This window comes from Botrytis byssoidea (assembly GCF_014898295.1).
Source record: "Botrytis byssoidea strain MUCL 94 chromosome Unknown BBYS_007, whole genome shotgun sequence".
In the NCBI taxonomy this organism is placed as follows: domain Eukaryota; kingdom Fungi; phylum Ascomycota; class Leotiomycetes; order Helotiales; family Sclerotiniaceae; genus Botrytis; species Botrytis byssoidea.
Window position 1 is genome coordinate 770,078 of NW_024065848.1, and position 19,658 is coordinate 789,735.

At 44.4% G+C, this 19,658-nt stretch overlaps 6 protein-coding genes across 6 annotated transcripts; 4 read left to right on the top strand and 2 right to left on the bottom strand.

Moving 5' to 3' along the window:
- The first annotated feature begins 40 nt into the window (after nt 1–40).
- Nucleotides 41–2,184, top strand: EAE97_004278 (uncharacterized protein). The gene is made up of 6 exons (XM_038874790.1): nt 41–676; nt 726–1,053; nt 1,109–1,318; nt 1,375–1,526; nt 1,582–1,759; nt 1,808–2,184. Exons 1-6 carry the CDS (start codon nt 524–526, stop codon nt 1,840–1,842), a joined length of 1,056 nt encoding a protein of 351 aa, XP_038734234.1. The 5' UTR covers nt 41–523; the 3' UTR covers nt 1,843–2,184.
- Nucleotides 2,185–5,150: 2,966 nt separating this feature from the next.
- EAE97_004279 (uncharacterized protein) lies at nt 5,151–8,095 on the top strand (the record flags this gene model as incomplete). Its single annotated transcript, XM_038874791.1, has 5 exons — nt 5,151–5,465; nt 5,512–5,631; nt 5,703–6,701; nt 6,757–7,868; nt 7,927–8,095. 5 exons carry the CDS (start codon nt 5,151–5,153, stop codon nt 8,093–8,095), a joined length of 2,715 nt encoding a protein of 904 aa, XP_038734235.1.
- A 578-nt stretch (nt 8,096–8,673) lies between these two features.
- On the bottom strand, nt 8,674–9,425 carry EAE97_004280 (uncharacterized protein; the record flags this gene model as incomplete). Its single annotated transcript, XM_038874792.1, has 3 exons — nt 8,674–8,910; nt 8,962–9,325; nt 9,382–9,425. The coding sequence occupies 3 exons, from the start codon at nt 9,423–9,425 to the stop codon at nt 8,674–8,676; spliced, it is 645 nt and encodes a 214-aa protein (XP_038734236.1).
- A 246-nt stretch (nt 9,426–9,671) lies between these two features.
- Nucleotides 9,672–12,130, top strand: EAE97_004281 (uncharacterized protein; the record flags this gene model as incomplete). Its single annotated transcript, XM_038874793.1, has 3 exons — nt 9,672–9,722; nt 9,788–10,033; nt 10,082–12,130. 3 exons carry the CDS (start codon nt 9,672–9,674, stop codon nt 12,128–12,130), a joined length of 2,346 nt encoding a protein of 781 aa, XP_038734237.1.
- A 658-nt stretch (nt 12,131–12,788) lies between these two features.
- On the top strand, nt 12,789–13,794 carry EAE97_004282 (uncharacterized protein; the record flags this gene model as incomplete). The annotated part of the gene is made up of 3 exons (XM_038874794.1): nt 12,789–12,927; nt 13,151–13,231; nt 13,298–13,794. The coding sequence occupies 3 exons, from the start codon at nt 12,789–12,791 to the stop codon at nt 13,792–13,794; spliced, it is 717 nt and encodes a 238-aa protein (XP_038734238.1).
- An 814-nt stretch (nt 13,795–14,608) lies between these two features.
- EAE97_004283 (uncharacterized protein) lies at nt 14,609–18,709 on the bottom strand (the record flags this gene model as incomplete). Its single annotated transcript, XM_038874795.1, has 1 exon — nt 14,609–18,709. One exon carries the CDS (start codon nt 18,707–18,709, stop codon nt 14,609–14,611), a length of 4,101 nt encoding a protein of 1,366 aa, XP_038734239.1.
- Nucleotides 18,710–19,658: the final 949 nt, after the last annotated feature.

Here is a 19,658-nt window from a genome sequence, read left to right on the forward strand (position 1 = left end):
ATTTGTATTGTATTGTATTGTATTGTATTGTACGGAGAAGCTGCACAAAGTGGATCCCGCTCTTAGCGAATTCCTTCCCAAGAACATGAGATTGATAAACTGACACTGACTTCTCGAATGAAGAAATGATTTGCGTTAAATCCAAACCAACTTCCAAGCCTACGTAACTTGAACGAAAAGTACCTCAGTCCTTGAGTCTCTATTCCTCGCTATTCCTAAGCCAAATCTTTGTGACGCCTCTGGTTGGCTCTAATCCTCCTTTCGCACTACCCGTATCTCGATTCTCCATATATTATATATCTCTCAACCCCGCCTTCTCACAATACATACCTGATTCACTTTCCCCAGACTCTCCATCTTCTTTCGGCTGCCACATCTTGCAGGGCAATTCTTCCGCTCGATTTTATAATCGACAGAAGACTCATGGACGATCATTGGCATTCGCCCTTATCGCGATCGCGTTGAGGACTCTGGTCGATTGACCACTGTCTTCCAGCGCTCGCTACGAATAATACCTTCCATTATGCCTGTTAAGCCTGGTCAACATGATATGATCAACCAACAACAACTACTACTTCTTCATCAAGAAAGATCGAAGGCACAGAAAAAATGGCTGAAACAATATCGAACAGAAGTTGCTGCGTCTGTCAGCAGCATCTGTTCTACCTTCTGCGCAGTGAGTTTCTCCGTGCTATGTGTTCAATGCAACCGCTGATTGCTTGTAGTTTCCATTGGACTCTGTAAAAACGCGAATGCAGACATACAAATATAATAACTTTACGGATTGTGTCCGACGTACATATCAAACGGAAAAATTACGAGGATTCTTTCGTGGTGTTGCGGCACCTTTAGCTTCAGTAACTCTGGTCCGAACAATATCTTTCTCGGTCTATCAGCGTTCAAAGTATACATACTCAGCTTGGTTCAAGAGAAACTTTGACGTCGATCCATTGGTGCATATCAATACATTTGGAACATATCCTACCCTTTCAACTGTTGCTTGTTTTGGAGCTGCCGGCGCCACAGCTGGATCGTTTATAACGCTTGTAGCTTGTGAGTGGATCGACTAAGTTTATTACTGTTTCTTCACGTTTCTAACATTATTTAGGTCCCTTCGAGTTGACGAAGCTTAGTGCCCAAGTATCGGTATTGATGGCTACTAAACGGCAAACAAGCCTTTCTGATCCCGTTAGAAACTCTCCTATGCAGAATGCGACTGCAGCGAGCTATAAAGATAAGGGAACATTTAAAACCGCTATGAACATTGTCAAGAATCGTGGGGTGTCAGGCCTCTATTCTGGATTCAACCTTCACCTTCGTGAGACAATTCTCCAATCCAAGATTGCTTGCACAGACTAATCTCGTCTTATACAGTTCGGGATACACTAGGGACTGCTATCTACTTTATGACTTATGAAAGTTGTAAGCAACTCTTGACTACATATACAGGGTCAAAAGGCACAACGAGTCCATTTGCTGTCGTTGTCGCTGGCGGTTTCTGCGGCGTAGCGAGCTGGGCATTGATTGTGCGTCAAAGAACCATATTCTTGTAGTGTTAGCCAAGCAACTAACGATGGATAGTACCCAATTGACTCTGCTAAAAGCATTTATCAGCGAAATTGTCTGACTTGCTGCAAAGGCGAGACCGTTCAGAAGGCACCAAAAATTAGATTTTTCGACAAAAAAATGTACCGAGGCTTGGGTGTATCCATGGGCAGATCGTGCGTTGTAAATTCAATCTTTTTTTCGGTATTTGAATGTAAGTGAACTCCATAGACTCAACAACTACATCACTAACAAGTTGTAGTCATCAAGAAAAATGTAAATGCAATTCCAGAATGATGGAGTATCTGGAGATGGAGGTATAGTCTTTTGTAAATATCCTCTTTTTGTATGGCAATTTGGCGATGCACAAGCATTAAGGAAATGGAGTTTTCAGGGAGCATAATGGCTAAGGTCAAGTCTGCATGGAATAAGGAGAATTATCTGAACTTTGAGTTTGATATCAAGGCACTCGAAACGAGCAAGGTTTGCTAAATAAATGGATGGCAATAGTAGGAGATTGAATGAAGATTTTGCATTCGCTAAGTCTTAGATTGGTAGTTAATAATGAATACATGGAATTTGAATTGAAACTGTAGTTAGATGGAAATAAATATACATTCAAACCACTCACGGTTGCAGTTGATCTCTTTGGGTGGGTGTCGATCTTTGTGTAAAGAGTCGCCTGAATTCTCCATCATCTACATCAACGCCTCCGTCCTTCGTTCCCCTATTTCGCTTTCGCTTGTCGAATGCATGTGCTGTATGTATAGTAACGGGCATTGTGGAAGGGGCCGAAAGATGGACTAGTGAACCTGTTGATCTCCAGATTCGCATTTGTACCTCCGCGGTGTGCACTTATAAGTTTTAACGACTCTCAGTATTGGCAAGAAGATAGAGGGACTCAATGGAGAAAGCTTCAGGTGCTCGATGATTCGGATGGAATTTTCATTTCGTGTGTTATCCGAAGCACGTTAGTGGTATTTCCATCAAGTTGTCCCTCAGGATCATGATTTAGCTCTTTTGAAGCGGTCGGCTTTTGATGTTTTGGTAGGGCGATACATAGATACTTGGAGAGAGAGAGATACGAGATTTCTGGTCAGATGTGAAGGGGGAGCTGATATCAATAATCATCGTTTGCTCGCTGTCAATGCATTCTTGAAAGTCTGTGGCTGTTTTGTGGTTTGTCTCGTGGGCTGAATGTCTTGTTATTTGGTAGCTTCAGATGTTGAGCATTGGAAGGGATTACAGATAGTGGGAAGCTGGATATAGGAGAATCGGGTACGGAAAATTGAGTTTCGGATAAAGGTATGGATGGATACTTGAAAGACGACCGCGGATCTGGGCCGCTTTGTGCATTTCTTCTATTTCATGGATTGTTGGAAAGTACAGAAGTTAGTTTGTTGCTGAGTGAGGAAGTGTGTATATATTGGTGAGAATTGGGGGGATAGAGAATGGGATGAATATACGGAAGATGTGCTGTTGAGTATGTTGAGTTGAAAACTACACAACAGTAGCAAGAGTTTGCGCCGCATATTCCCATGGCAAGAACTGTATATGTCCAGGTACCAGAATTCCGTCCAATGCTGCATTATCTTGACCTATGAAAGGGCGATGAAATCGCGGACGAAGTATTTTCTACTACGAAAAATTGAACTCATGGCGGTTTTGCTCGTCTCGTATGGTTTCTCGCGAGCGATTGTATCTACGATAGATATTGCAAGTGAGTCTCAAGAAGAAAATCCAATTCTCAAAGTCTTTTATCAAATATTCTCCTGTACGATAGTGCCCTATCCTACGGAGTTGCCTTCATATTCTAAAGCAAAAGTAGGTATCTGTTCGCGGCTGATTGTTCATAAAACATGATTGCTGGAAGCTGAAGAACATTGGGTCAAAAGATCATGCCTTAATTTCTCAGTTGGAACTAGTTGTATTTGTCCCTTCGCGTGCATCGAAAACCTAGGATGGGAACGCGTAGTATTTGAGATGGATCAAAGCAACCCGATCTAGACCTGCCTTTCCACCAAGGCACGATCTGTACCGCTCACCTGAATCAACCATAGGAGGTACCGTTGAAACGGTAGGTCTTGTGATTGAAGCCGCCTTCGAATTTCTCAAGGATATCCCTCAAGCTACTGGACAGTTAATGATTAACATATCTCTACCTCGGCATTTCTGATCCTGCTCCTATTGCACTCTGGTGAGCAGCATTATGGGATTGCGTTCATGTTAACATGGATCTTTCAAATACGATGGAGAAACTCCGCAAGTGAAATGGTGATCTTGAGATCTTATAGGAAGGTCTTATTACTGAGCACTGGTTCCATGAAGCAAAGTTTGAAATGAGAGATCGTGGCAGAGAAAGATATTGAAACCAAAGTCATAGAAGAGGTTTGCGTCGCCGAATGTGATTTCACGCAATTTGATTTGAAGAGAGACCCCACCACAGGCTTATTCTTAGCTACAGATTTCTGCTTTTTGAGCCGTGGAGCCTCGCCAGATGTTGTTTGAATAAAGCCTGTTATCACAAGCACATAGCTTTGTCTTTCAGAGCAGCTGATGCTCCAGTTGCAGCCACTGACTCTGGTTTGCTGCTGCCTGATGCAGTAACAAGAGCAGATGACTGTCGCCCTACTTGTATTGTACCAGAACAATTCTCTCTTCCGAAACATAAACGATATTTTACACAAATAGAACATCACTCCGTGATTCTGCACACCCATTGTTGTCTAGATTCCAACAGTATTCTGAGAGATAATGCATAGCAAGCCTCAAATCCACACTCGTGAAGGAGCTGAACTTAGAATACACAAGTACTGTTTTGGGCACTTCCCATAGGTACCTAGGTATGCTTTAGCCAGCATATCTGCGACCCTACCCATTCAAGCTACATACGAACTCTTGTAGTTTCTTCTATGTTGAGCAAGAGCTTCAGCGAGATATAACATTACGACATGATTTGAAATACCTCTAATATGTCCGGTCTTCACTTTTAGTAATAAGTATTCAAGAAGAAGAACATTCTTTGCCGCCGTATGCTGACTGAAATGTCGTGTTGGACTATTAGCATTTCATATAAATACTCTGCCATGATAATATCAAGACAATTTCATCAATATACCTAGTATTCACATATAGACACATACAAATATACGGCCTCGACGTGGTTCATTCATACAGCAGAAGTGAATAATCGATGTAATTGTCATGTCAAATCAACCTCAATTGCCCCGCGGCAAGATTCTGCGGGACCTGCCACTCGCTTCACACGCGCGCTAGGATTACGATTACCTACTGTACGCTGCCCACCCCGAGGACCGTTTGCTCTTTCTCCAAAGTTTGCGACACATAAGATTTTCATTCTTCCATCTCAATCATTTTCATTGAAAACAACACGCAAACAACCTTTTCCGTTTTCTAACACCAGAACACTGGATGTATTGTTAGGACGTATCGTGATTCTCTATTTTCTTATCAGCCTAGCATAAGCTGCTGATTTCACTTTGAGAGAGTTGTTATCGTGCCTTTTTATCAGCGCTTCTGCGCACTAATCTCTTTCTTTTAATAGGTCATAAGATTCTTATGGTAAGTCGAGGATAGTACTCGATATGGTGGGTAAAAGAAGAAAAGCCCTCCTGGCAAAAGGAGTCCTCAAGAATCCGAAAGCGGAAGCTGCCCGAGAAGCTTCGAAGGCCAAAAAGGCTCAAAAGAGTCTATCGGCTCGAGCTGGTAAGGAAGACCGCCGTGCTAAAAAACTGGAACGTCGGAAGAAAGAGAAGAAATCATATACTGCACAAGATTGGGCAGAGCCTGCCCCAGATCATTTGATTGCCAAGTTAGATCTTCCCAAGCATAGTTCTAAGTATCAATCGTATTTCGAATTTGCGGAGAATACAGAAAAGAAGAAGAAGTTGGAGTTTCAGGTATTTAGTTATGCAATATGTTTTTACCATATTGACTTGCGTTCAGGTCACAAATGATCCCAATCCTCCACCAGGATTCACCTATGTCCCCATTGGAGATCCGACTTTGACGAATGCTTGCAAAGAATTATCGCGAGAACAAAATGCTATGATCTTTATTGTTTCGGTAAGATTGACCGACAGGCCTATTTGTGCTGAGTGCAAGACTACACCTACTGACTTCATATCTTTCTACAGCGCTCGAAAGAGGACAACTCGAAAATTTCCGAGCACGTATTTCGAACCGGATATCACTTTCGAGAAGTCATCGTGGACGAAGCCCGCAAAGCTGTCGGCGACACCGTTATTTCGAACACGACCCATGGATTAATTGAGCCAATACCAGAATCCCAAGACGAGATAAACAAACAAGCAGACGCTGCAATACGCGATCTTTTTCCAAGAATACCTAATACTGATCGACAGAGGATTATAGAGCATGCTTTTCAAAAAGGTATCAAATTTCATGGAGAACCTACGGTCGGCCTACAAGCCGACCTTCCCTTGGCACGTCGAGTTCAGCTCGCTGTTCTTGCTCACATTCGTCATACACACACTAGATATGACAAGCTACTCAAGGAAACCAGTTGGATAAATGCACGAAAGGTAGTTGAGCCTGTGTGTTTAGATGTCCTTGTCAAATGGCGAGGAGATGAGGAAACTGGGCGTGATCAAATGGATGAGATCTTACGAGAAGTTGTCATTATAACTGATTCCGACGATGAAGATGACGACTCTGATGAAGACGATGATTCAGATGAATCCTCGGAAGAGGGAGAGACATCCATCGGATCTGCTGCTCCGGCCCTTCATGATGGTTCACAGAGGCGGCAACCTTTGATGACTGAGCAAGATTCCTACGCGAATGTTGCTGGCCCCTCAGACTCTATTTCTTCTCATACACGATCTAGAGCAAGGCAAAATGAAGGATTGAGAAGACCCCAGCCTCGCTTCAAGCGATACCAAGCTGCATGGGATGAGGCCGTCAATCGAGGTCAGAATAACGCTCTTGAATCTAACGAGCGAAGTATGCAAGGATATGAGGCAAGTATGAGACCCACCCAACCTAATGATGCACCACATTACCAAGAGATACCTCGACGACAAGCACCTATCGCTGCACCACGTCCTCACGTGGAGCCGGAGTATATCTATCGTGACACAGAGCCTCGGCATAGTGTTCCGCCTGAACAACAAGTAGGTCCAGTTTGGAGGAGACAGGTAGAGAAAGCTTCGTGACTAATATTTACAGATTCGCTATTACTACCAACAGGAGCGGGCACCTTCAAGGACGTTGCTTCGCAGGAATGAGGTAACAGTTAGACCCCTGCATGACCGCCCAACTTTTCAACCTCCACATTTTGATACTGCCCCACAAGTGAGCAGAGAGCCAAGATCCCAAGGAGTTGTCAGAGTTTCCCCAACTAGGTCTGGATTCCAAGACTTGCTTGCTTTATCCATTGAAACCCAAAATGATAGTATGAATGTTTCACCTCATTTGGATCGAGGTACTGCTGTTCGCGACTTGGGCCACCATCAAGAATCTTATCCAAGACACGTGGTTGAAGGGAGTAGATTGACACCTAGGCCCCGAGAAGTCATTCTCATTGATGATGATGATGATAATGATGATAGCCCATATTCTAAACGCCGTCGTGTGATTGAAGATGATCATGGGCGATTCAGGCCTTATCCTTCCAGGGTGCAGAATACCCATACCGCCCCAAATTTCTCTTACGGGGACGCCAACAGGCGTTCCGTTGCATTGCCCAGATACACTGAAGGTTTGTCACAAAACTTGCCATTAGCATCTTCACGACCTATACTTTCAGAACGAGTGCCTATTTATGATGCGCCTGATTCCAGACCATATGAAATGCATTCAAGTCTATCCAGGCGAGAAGATGAGAGGCTCTTGTACCAGCAACCTGTATCTTACTCGAGACGAGAGATGCCTGCGCCACGTCCTTATTTGACCAATTCTGATGAGACATACAATCCTCAGCGAGTGGCTAATGATAGTGTGAAAGTCGCTAAGCGTGATCAATTTGTACGACGAGAACAAGTTGAACCTGGTCAGAGGTATTATCTTCAAAGACCAGCGTCGCCTGATATGCATGACCTAAGAAGAATTTCTCATCCTCAAACTGTGGATGGTCCTGCAGACCAAGCTTTCATTCAAAGTTTCTCTCAATCTGGACTTGAATCCCCCATTTCTCGGCCACAAGATGGTCCTGTTTCTTATCAGAGATTTGCTCCAAATGTTCATCGTCAAGGCGAGTCGCTAGATCAAGCAGCTAGGTCATTCACAGTCATGCGTCCTGTTCAATCAAGAACTCCAGTACGATATTTAGATAGAGTAGAGTGAGTGGGCTCGAGTAACCAAGAGTGACATAGGAATCGCTAACTTTTTTCCCCTTAGAAGATCTGGTGATAGATATGGTCCACCGGTATACTACGAGAGACGTGATCCGTATACTATTGAGCGACATATTCCGAATACCATGCGTGTTTCGGTGCCGCCAGACCCTCATCACCAGACAAATCCTCGGGCTATGCATCCTGGGCGTCAAGTTATTGTGTTGGATTAGTTTTGGAGTAGTTTTCGAGAGATGAGGTGCCTCGAAGGAGGGACAGTTGAGCTCTTGAGGCTCCTGTCTGAGGCTTCTACAGCTTGTTTCCGTAGTTAGGATTCATATGTATCTTGCATTGGGAGTAACTGGCGCACGATTCATTTATTCATCGGTAAACGATAGGTCTTGTATCTGGATGGGAGGCGTACATGGTGCCATTGTTTTGCGCCCCTGGCTGCGTGGGCTTACCTGCATGAGCGTGGAGCATGGAAATCGCATCAAGGGACCAAAATTATTTGCATTAAAACGGCGTCACAGAGTGGCAGATGGAAAGTGCATTTTTGAACTTGGTGGTAACGTCGAGTTATTTCAGGAAAGTCTGATTTAATAGGTTTCGGTACTCATGCCCTAAGGGATCAGTACAGTCTATAATATATACACAACCGCAATTGTATGACTTTCTTCTCAGTCAGTCCCCAATAATTACTGAATCCATATATGCATCTGATGATTTCAAAGAGTGTGAAAGTATGATTCGGGTATCCAACCAATGCTCGCATAAACTCCTTTAAATGCCCAACAATAAAATATAACTCCTATGCCAACATTGCAACCTGTTGTTCCTCTCGCTCACGTTGTCTTGCTTTCGCCCTGTCTTTACTCGAAAGTTCTGACCTCGGCACATCAGGCAAGGAATCTTTCAATGGTAATCCCGCTGTAGGAACCTCAGGTAGCGGAACACCTGTAACTTCTGCTTCCAAAGCAGCCAATTCATCTTCTACCTCATCTTCATCCTGGTTTGACATCATGCCTCCCAGCATATCGCTCACCTCCTAGAACTCAAGTCAGTAAAATAGCCACTTATAACATGAAATAGCGCTTGCCTGTTGATAAGCAATTGCATCCGCCGTCTCTCCCATCAACTTTTCCACGTGATCCAACCCTCCCATTTCCTTGTGTATCTGGTTCAGCACATTTGTACCTTGTTGTAAACCAAATACAACATCCTTTTGTACCAGCGCAAACTCCACACTACTAGTCAATTTCTCCAGTTGCTCGAGTTGCGCATCCGTCTTTGCCAGCAAAGATTCTTGATATTTTTTCCGTCGCAGTGCTAGGAGAGCTCGTTTTTTATCTCCTTTCGCCAACATTTCTTTTGCGATAGCGGTTTCGCGGTCAGTGAGTACAGCTATACGTCGTTGATATTGGTGAAGCTTGTCCCGCTGGTTCTTCATGTCCAGGATAGCTCTGGAGTCAAGGAGTCAGTGAATGCAGACTTGAAGAATAGCTGAGAAGCTCCTTACTTATCCTGGGCGGAAATCTTATGAGTACTGGGTGTATTCCCCATCGTTGATTTGTTGAAACCACTTGCTCGCAGTTAGAGGGATGCATTCCGTAGAGTCCTGCTCCAGGACTTGAATGTTTGGAAACGGCGTCATGGCGGTCGGCGCTGATAAGCGATAAGAATTATTCCGCGCGGGACTTACCGTTTTTGGGAGAGGTCAACATTTTTTTTATTTTCAAACATTGATGCGACTTGGGAGTTCGAATAACTTCGGGCACACTTTACTCGAGGTTGTCTGGAAGGTTCACTATGATTTCTAGAGGCGGAAGGCTAAGTTTGAGCCAAGGACTAGACAAGGAGGTATGGATTGCTCACGGCGCAAACATGAACTCGAATTGTAGCTTGTTTACTAAAAGTTTATGCAGATATATCAAATTGTAAGGAAATTGGCAGATGAACAGGCACAGAGCCAGAAAGGACCAAAGCGTCTCACAATCTCTATTGTCTATGATAGTATCAAAAATTCGAATTCAAGTCTAAAAAGAAGATCAAAAAAATTGCTGGAAGATTCAATTGATAGAGTGCTGTTGGTGTTGAAGGAAGAACAAGATGATAGTGATTCCGTAGATGGGGATTTTGAAGGATTGGAGGAGGCGGCACCACCGCTAAAAGTATATAAGTCGCAAGCTGTTGAAGTGATATACTGACTTGTCTATTAGGAACATAACATAATGAATAAAAGTATCACCAAAGGCTGGGGAAAACCAGCAACATTACCTACAATGAGCTCTCTGAGCGGTACGCCTTCTGCGAGTGGGGCTACTACACCTATGGCTCAACTTCAGACCAACCCTCTCGGCAATGGGGAGGTTGAATCACCGATGAAATCAGATCGACAAGCAAACGGGGAACCAAAATCCAAACGTCGGAAAGCAGAACGAGAAGTTAAAAAAGATGTGGATAGGGCACCGCCGACGGACATCTCGTTGGAGAATCTCGGAGGAGTGGATAATGTTATTGAGGAATTGAACGAGCTTGTAGCGATGCCAATGCTATATCCGGAAACATATATAAGGACGGGAATTCAACCACCTCGAGGAGTTCTACTCCATGGGCCACCCGGTTGTGGTAAAACGATGATCGCAAACGCCTTTGCTGCAGAAATAGGAGTATCATTCATTCCAATATCTGCACCATCTTTAGTGGCTGGTATGTCTGGAGAATCAGAAAAGAAAATTAGGGACGTTTTCGACGAGGCAAAACGTATGGCACCGTGTCTTGTTTTCATCGATGAGATTGATGTCATCATGGGCAAACGTGAAAGTGCTCAGAGGGAGATGGAAAAACGAATTGTTGCTCAAATGCTCACATCCATGGATGACATGGCTTTGGAGAAAACGGGTGGTAAACCTGTCATTATAATCGCTGCCACAAATCGACCTGACAGTCTTGACCCGGCTCTTCGAAGAGCGGGCCGTTTCAACAAGGAAATCAATTTGGGGGTTCCAAACGAAGCTGCTCGAGAGAAGATTCTTCGTGCTCTTACTCAAAAGCTCGTCTTGACTGATGACTTCAACTTTCATGCTTTGGCAAAGATGACCCCTGGATTTGTGGGTGCCGATTTAAATGATGTTGTGTCTGTTGCAGGTACAGAAGCAATGAAGCGTATGATGGAAGCTTTGAAACAAAGAACTGCCTCTACCATGGAACTTGATACTCCATTACGAAGTGCCACATCCATGGAGCTCGACACTCCGATACTGAAGGATAGCACCTCCGAAGCTCTTCTCGTTCTGAGGTCTCTCGTCGCAAATGCTGGAGGCTCAGCTCCCGACGGTGATTTTTCTATCAAATATACCGATTTTCTTGCAGCTATACCCAAAGTTCAACCATCGGCGAAACGAGAGGGATTTGCAACAATTCCAGATACAACTTGGGCTCATGTCGGTGCTTTGCACGAGGTACGAGAGCAACTCGAAATGGCCATTGTCGAACCAATCAAACGACCGGAATCTTTTGCTCGGGTTGGTATCACAGCTCCAACAGGAGTATTACTTTGGGGACCACCTGGATGTGGTAAAACCCTTCTTGCTAAGGCTGTCGCCAACGAATCTAAGGCCAATTTTATTTCCATTAAAGGTCCTGAACTTCTCAATAAATATGTTGGAGAATCTGAGAGGGCTGTTAGACAAGTCTTTGAGCGCGCTAGATCATCCATACCATGTATTCTCTTCTTTGATGAATTGGATGCATTGGTTCCCAAACGTGAAGACTCTTTGTCAGAAGCCAGCAGTAAAGTCGTCAACACCCTCCTCACTGAGCTTGATGGTCTAAGCAATAGAGCTGGTATTTACGTTGTAGGCGCCACTAATCGACCTGATATGATTGATCCTGCTATGCTCCGTCCAGGTCGTCTTGGAACATCAGTTTTCGTCGATCTTCCAACTCCTGATGAACGTGTGGAAATCCTTAAGGCTCTCTATAGAAAAGCACTGCCACTTGCCAGCGCACAAGAAATCGAGGCACTAGGCCCAGTAGCGAGAGATGAGAGGTGCAATGGCTACAGTGGAGCGGATTTGGGCAACTTACATCAAGCTGCTGCGGTGGCAGCGTTGAAGAGGGAGATGAGCATGGTAGCACAGGGACAGGCGACCATGGAAGATGAGTTGAAGATTGGAGCGGCGGACTGGGAGGTTGCGTTGGGTAAGATAAAGGCGAGTGTTAAAGATGCGGGGAAATACAGGAGGTTGAGGGATAGGGGAATGTAGAGCATAGATGCCCCATTCAATATCAAGTTAAGAATCACAAATCGTGTATTCTATTGTTCATAGGTCATTGGATATGTTTTTGCATATAATAACACTGTGAATTACATTAACTTGTAGCACTTTTTGATTTCTCTTTCTCATTCTAGTTTCATTAACGGAATCTAGAATGATCATCTCTCCGTGGCGAATTCAATCTGATATAAGCATTTGCTCCCGGTGAGCTCGCATCGTTTCAACAGCTTTCGCATGTGGCCTGTGCCAGCGCCCACCTTCTCACATTCGTCGCATCAACTGAGTTTCTAGAAACACTACAACATTGAAATCATTCTCATCATTTTACGACACGCTGCATTTTAACCCCTTATCTTACGCTTGTATTGTCTACTAATAATTCTAATTGCATAATATTCTACTTTCCCATTCAACTGTTTGAAATCCCATTGCTTCTTTCATATGCATAGAAATTCTATTCTTTCTGTTCTTTGACCTTACTCCACCACGAAACGAGCCCTTCCAATACCCAATACCGAGTACCAACTTCCCGCCTCCTTGATCCCCTACCATCTATTATTCAAAGACTGTCCAACCTCCAACTGAAAGTTGAGCTAGATTGTCAATCACTGCTTTCAAAATCTCACGAATAGGATCCTTATCAAATATGTCCACGCCCATCATAACCACTACCACCACGACCACTACTACTACCACTACCAGTCCCCCATCTCTTCCCGCAAACTTCACATTCGCTCCCTCGACTTTATATATTCTACTTGCGGATATAGGCCATGAATCGCTTTGTAAGTTCTATTAATTACCAGTGGTTTCGTAGCTTTTCGTCATCCAAATCGTTTTAGTAAACGAGCATTGTTCGGGAAACTTTGATTATAATTCCCCGTTTAACCTTATTTGTTACAAATATGAAATTGATGCACTCATTTCATTTATAACAAAAAAATTCAAAAATTTGCAATTTTATCAATTGATGTACAAAAATACTTACACATAAACACCACACTCTAGTCCACTGGGGCTACCTCCTCACCTCTGCTCCTCCTCCCGCTACGCGTACCCCTTTTCTCACTCCCGTGACCGGCACCATTTGTACGTATATCTTGCATCTTTCTTCCCCGCCCTCCTGTCCTTCTCCTCAGCTCACACAAACCCCAGTCCACATAAGCAACATGACCGGCCCCTGGCTCTACCAATCCCCTACATTCCCCCTCGCGCACCTTCTGAAATTCATCCCCTCCCTCCTCTTCATCCTCAAAATATGTTCCGTAGATACAATTCTACACCCCGCGCTCTCAGAACGTCTAGGGATATTAGGTCTCCAAGCACAGCTGAAAAGCATGGAATCCAAGATTTCCCAATCACAAGATTCGCATCCGGGGACGGAAGATGGCCAGAAAGAGGAAAATGAGAAGTACTCGCAAGAGGAGAAAGAAATGGTGTCCTCGGAATCAGAAATTTCATGTAGAACATGGATTAAATCTACCCTTTGTGTTTTGGATGAAGAAGGATATATTTCGTTTCCCGAAACCTCGCATCGGCTGAGCTCGAAGACGGTGGTGGATAGTATCGAAGCGGAGGCGGTGGCGGGAGCGGGTTGGAATAGGATGAGGGGGACGGTGGGCTGGGATCGGAGTGTATGGGTTGGGGAGTAGAGTGATGAGTGGGACGGATAGGATTCACAAGATGCATGAGATGAAGCCGGTCTCAATCACTTGTGAAATGATGGATAGTTTGGAGTGGAATAATATAGGATCTTTCGGCGAAGCATACCGCTGTCGTTCTTATCATACACGATAATAGGGGCTTGTACATTTTGTATGTCCAGGTTCTCACTCTCACAATCTCTTATAACTTTGGAATATCAAATAGTAATCCAAGTACAAATCAAGTTGAATTCACTTCCCACATTGTTTCATTCCATTCCAGGTCTATTTACAAAATACAGTGTGGCCAACATTTAAAGGCCAAACTTCTCCTATCAGCTAAAATTTTCAACTCCGTATTATCCATCCATCACTCCATATGTCCATCTAGTCCTGAAAAAATAATCTCCAAACCACCTCGAACTCATCCAATTCCTATCAAGTAAAACACATCCCAGTGAAGGTAGTAAAATCATTTTGCCCAAATATGTATTCAAAAGCTTGATCAAATTTAAAAAGCCTCCAACCTTCTTCCCTTCCTTCTTCCCCTTCCAAATTGAAACTAGAGCAATAGTCATGCTCAGTATGGTATCTAAAATCAAAAGTGAAGCAAGCGCAAACAAATTCCCCCAAATATGTATTGACATTGAATAGATAAGTTTATTTAATATGTAAAGAGTCTCGAATGAGACTCGAGCAAGAATCTTAGGTGTTTCACAAACTGAATACGAAGCAACCTCCTAAAGTGAGCAATATCGCATATGTTTTTCGCTATGATGTAAAGTGATGATGAGCGTTATGTCGTTAAAAAGTATTCAAAGTATCAAAACCCAGCGGTGCTCTTCTTTCGGCGACCGAAGAATCGACTTGCGAATGAACTCTCCTCCTTTGCGTGAACGAAAGGTTTAGGTTCTATTGATGGAGGTGGTTCCGAGTTTCGTAAAAAGTCTGCAAGATCGCTGGTTTGAGATCTGAACTTAACTGGAACAGGTTCGCGACTTTCATAAGGCTTGCGAACAACATTTGAGCCCGAGGTTGCTCGTGGAAGTTCGGGTTGCCGGTTATGATTTCCCTGGCTACTGCCAACGGCGGGGGGAGCATTGAATTGAGGGTTGATTGGCGCAAGAGGCGTGTGCTTTGTGGGTGCGGTGCGGGAGTTTGCAGAATGTGATGTTTTGGGTGGCTGAACTTGAGAAGTTGAGCCACTTCGGGTGAAACGTGAAGAGAAGCTGGCCTTCTTCTTAGGTGGCTTAGGAGGTTCGGCGAAAACAGACGTCATCTTGGGTGAAGGCGGTGGAGGTACATTGCGGAGAAAGTCGGCCAAAGACTCTTCTTTGATGGGTGCCGGCCTGGAAGAAGGCTCAAATTCGTCGTCATCTTCCTCATCGCTGATATCAATGGCGTATGGATCCCTAACTCTTCGTGTCTTTCGTTTCGGCATCATATCTTCATCATCATCAAAATTCATGCCACTTTGTGGGGGCATTGGCTTGTTGGCTCTGCTGGCACCATTCAGTAGTCCGGTTTGCGAAGATACGGAATGGTTTGTGGATGTGTAGGTAGAGGCCTGGCTATATCTAGAGTCAGGTAGAGATGCATCGATAGCTTTACCACCGGCAAAACTAGACATTTGGTCGGAATCCATGGTAGATCTGAATGGGGCGACAGTTCGTGGGATACGATGACCACCCACCTCATCCGGACCAGCTCTTACAAAGTCGATAAGATCTGTGATAGAATCTTTGCCTACAGTGGCATCGCGAGCCTGTAGTTTATTTGGTCTTCCAGCTCTACCCGCTGATGATGCTGAGCGCGTCGGAAGAGTAGCAACAGGACCCACACGGGGAATTGAGCCGCTGATGTTTCTCGGCGTTCCATTGGTTCCTTTGTGAAAAGTACTGCTGGCTATTGGCCGGGAAATCTCACTAGCGGCACTTGAATTTGAGCGTGAGTGAATCTCTTCCTTTTTGAAAGGAACAGCAGGACCTGTGGTTCGAATAAAATCAGAGAAATCACCAAGTGAATCTCGTTCTATTCTTGCATCTCTCGGTTGAACATTGGCACGAACACGACTACTGCCTGTCGAAGGGCGACTAGTGCCTTTCAAAGAAGTAGTATTTTTTGAAACATCACTTGGAGGATGTGAGTGCAACCCAGTATGCTTGCTCACTGATGTTGAATGCGTACGGTTTGTAGCAGGTCGAGGGACAGGGATGGCATTTAAACTCAATGGAGAATCCGGACTTTCAATAGCCCGCATATTCTGTGGTGTCAATGTGTATTGGATGGTCTCGCCTCCCCGAATCAATTCTTCAAATGATTTGGAATCACCTACACTGCTCATTGCAGAAACACCGCTTTCTTCCGATACCCTCCTTTGGTTGACACGATGAACAGAAGATGAGCTAGAGGTAGATGTATAGGATGGGCGATGCGCTTTTTGCGTCTCTGATATAGCCTTGCGCGATACTTCCTCGCCTCTGGAGCTTGTTGGTGACGTGCGGCGCACCGAGGATGAACGAGGGATGTGTTTGAAAGTTTCTGGAGAGTTGCCTTCTTTTAAAATAGGCAAAATCGTCGAATTGTCGTTTGCAGGATTGGCCATTGGACGAGAGACGGACCTTGGAGGTGGTTCAAATGAATTTTTTGCACCCTGATATGTCGTTTGACCGTTTTGCTCACTTTCTGGAAACTTTGAGTTTGAGAACCCGCTTGATGACCTGCTCTGGCTAGATTGTTGTCTGGTCGAGCCTTTGATGCTTTCTCTATAATTCTGTGGGGTAGGAGGAGCAGCGAGCACGAATGGTGTCGGTCGAGAAGCGGCTGGCTTAAAGGAAGGGTAGTTTTGAGAAGTAGGACTGGGATCCACGTCAACACCTTGCATCGCAGCCGCTAGCTCTGATGGCACCGCTGTCAAAGGAGATTCTTCACCGGCTACTTCCCTTTCATCTACCTCTGATATAGAATCAGTAGTTGTGTTGAGAGGCAGTGAGCTCAAATTAGAGCCGGTTCGACCCAATGGAGAACTATTCGAGCTTCTAAGGTGTGGGCTTGTACCTCGAGATGAAAGTTCCGAGACGATCGGTGAATTGATACTGTTAGGTCGAGACACCGGGATCACTCGGCCTGCAATGAAATCAGTTGCGTCAAACGAGCTTTTGCGTGATCTCGTTGTAGGACTCTTCGCTGTATTAACATCGATCAGGCGCAAGGAATGAATGCTTGGTGATCGGAGACTAGAGCGTGAAGAAAAATCTTTGTCATCGGGAGAGATACGACCACCGAAAGATATACGTGAAGAAGTCATGATTTGCGGCTCCTCCTCTACAAATTCATAGTCAGAATCTACATCCTTACTGGTGTCATCCAAATTCATAGGGCCATCTGTAGGCGTGTGCTTCGAGTCCATTACAGCGCTCTTTGTTTTATTTGAAAATTCCTCAATTTCTTCCCCTGTATCTTTCTCTGATTCTGCGGGTGTGATCGTGCCATTTAAGACCGGAGCTCCACTTTGCGTCGGGCTGACACAATCCTCCTGGTCCGAATTTGCTTCCTTGGAACCTCGGGAGAAAAGTGACGTGACAGTAGATGGGTTTGGAGGTGGCAATGAATTTGCACGTTTCCTCGATTTCAAAGGAGAGACGGCGAAAATTGGAGTTGGGGGTTGGGAAGAATTGGGTGTGGGAAGATTGTGCGATGCATTCGTGAAAACGACCATACTCTTCGGTCGTCGCGATAATGACAGCTCTTCCGTCTCTGATGTTGCAACATCATCTTCATCATCGCTTTGTGGGGCTAGTCCTGGTACTTCGATTTCCCTAACATCATCCACGGACATTGGTAAAGGAATAATAGCAGCTTGTTCGTACTCGGTCAGTGCGTTCAATGATTTCTCTTGTGGTTGCTTATCACCGCTGAGAGGTATGCTAGCCACTTGGGCTAGTGCCGGTACAGGTTGTGATGACCTGTCTACTGTTTCTGTCGAGAGGTGACCTATTGACACTGGACTTGTAGGCGAGCGGATGCGCTTTTTCCAACCTCTCCAAAGTCTTCCCAATTTCCGATCTGATGCGACCCGTTCCATATCAGCCTCCTCTACAACTACACGTTCTGCAATATCAGTTTGTCTGATTACGCCATCTCGCTCATCTTTCTCATACTTCATGCGAAGCCGTGAATACGCTGCTTGTCCTCCCACAATTAGGATTTGTTCGCCAATGAATTCCAGGATAGATGTCAAGAAGATAGCAACAGCTGGAGAAACGATTCCAGATTCATTCTCACGGCCCCCAAATTCCGAAGATCCATTGAGATGCTCTTGAGCTGTGTATCGATCCTCATCCTCTTCTTCCATATCTCCCAATGATGAATAAACCATACATCTCAATCTCGTGCGCTTCCACACCAGTTCAAGATCCCAATCTCGGCTGGATTGGCCTTCCCTCTCCGACGACAACAATTCATCATCTTCACTTCCACCCAAATATTCTCGAAGCTCGGCATCCGCTCCACTGACAGCATCACTTGCCAGCCTTGACTTTAAGACCTCGGCAACAGCCGGGCGTAATGACACCAATGAAGTTGATTTCGAAACCGAGAGAAAATTGAATACAAGTTGATCAAGAAATGTGTTGACAAGTTTCAGAGCAGCGGGTGATACCAATGCTGTTTCTCCAGAAGGCTCAATGCCATGTTGATCGAGCCAAGCATCCGCGCTGCTATCATGATCGTTTGTAACGATTTGTGAAGCTGCTGAATGCGCAATGAAGACTGGTTCTGGTGAAATTGAGAGAGGTGGAGAGAGTAGCCCTGTGGAAGTGCTAGCTGTTGAATGCTTATCGCTCGAAACGCTATGTGATCTAGCAAGTCGCGGACTTGGACTCTCCATTCGTGTAGATCGCTGTGCCAATTGTGAAGTAGACATAATTAATATTCGATTAGACTCGGTTGGTATCCTTGATCCTCCCCAATTGATCCTCCCAGTTGTTTATTTTATGACCAGCAAAAGTATTAGTGATTGGGAAAGTGGTCAGGATAGGGCGAGTCGAATGACTGTAATAAATTGATCAAGTCGAGTGGGACATTGAGACAGTGTGGTTAAATCTAAGCAAGCCCCCTGTATCGAGAGCTTTTCGACGTAAATCAGTATAAGCAAAGATATGTTAACAAGGCGAAAACATATGATGATATAGATATGTGGATATGTAGTGTAAGACTGTGGCAGTTGATTCAGAAGGGGCTCGTGTAGGCAGTCAATGCACAACAACTGACTCGGAGGTGAGGCAATTCATACACCTCGAATCACATACAGATTGAAAGTTGGAGAGATTGTAGCACCGGGGAATTGTCCAAGAGGAAGGAGTATAACATTTGAATTGAAGTGAACAAACTGGGAAAGAAAAATCAAGCATAGGTATCTAGACGCAACGTCCCAAATTGGATACCCACAAAACGAGAAGAGTGGTGGTGGTGAAATGGAACATAGTTTTTGTTTTGAGCGTACCTGAGTGATGAAGCAAGATCCAAAGAGAGAGGGATTCGAATGTTCCGAGAAAGGAAACTGCCAATGAGATGTTTTGGGGTCCAAAAAGCTCTGGAGTGTTAAGGGCAACGACAATGACAATGGATATTGATGGTTATATTAGTTATAAGAGATTAAAATGTAGTTGATGAAGTGTTTTTGTTTTTGTTTTTGTCAATGATAATCAAGGAGAAACCCTTCATCCCCAAGAGAGAAGGAAATATGAGTGGATGATTCTAAAAGACTCTAGGAAGAGAATTCTAGAGCAAGAGGATTCAAATTCAAAATCGAAATCGAAATCAAATTCAAATTCAAATTCAAATTCAAATTCAAAATAAGAATTAAGTTCAGT

What these genes read in the sequence shown, in the direction of transcription:
- EAE97_004278 (XM_038874790.1), top strand. Translation starts at nt 524, where the DNA reads ATGCCTGTTAAGCCTGGTCAACATGATATGATCAACCAACAACAACTA. An exon ending in GTTTATAACGCTTGTAGCTT is followed by an intron (nt 1,054 to 1,108) that starts GTGAGTGGATCG and finishes AACATTATTTAG; the next exon opens with GTCCCTTCGAGTTGACGAAG. An exon ending in TAGCGAGCTGGGCATTGATT is followed by an intron (nt 1,527 to 1,581) that starts GTGCGTCAAAGA and finishes AACGATGGATAG; the next exon opens with TACCCAATTGACTCTGCTAA.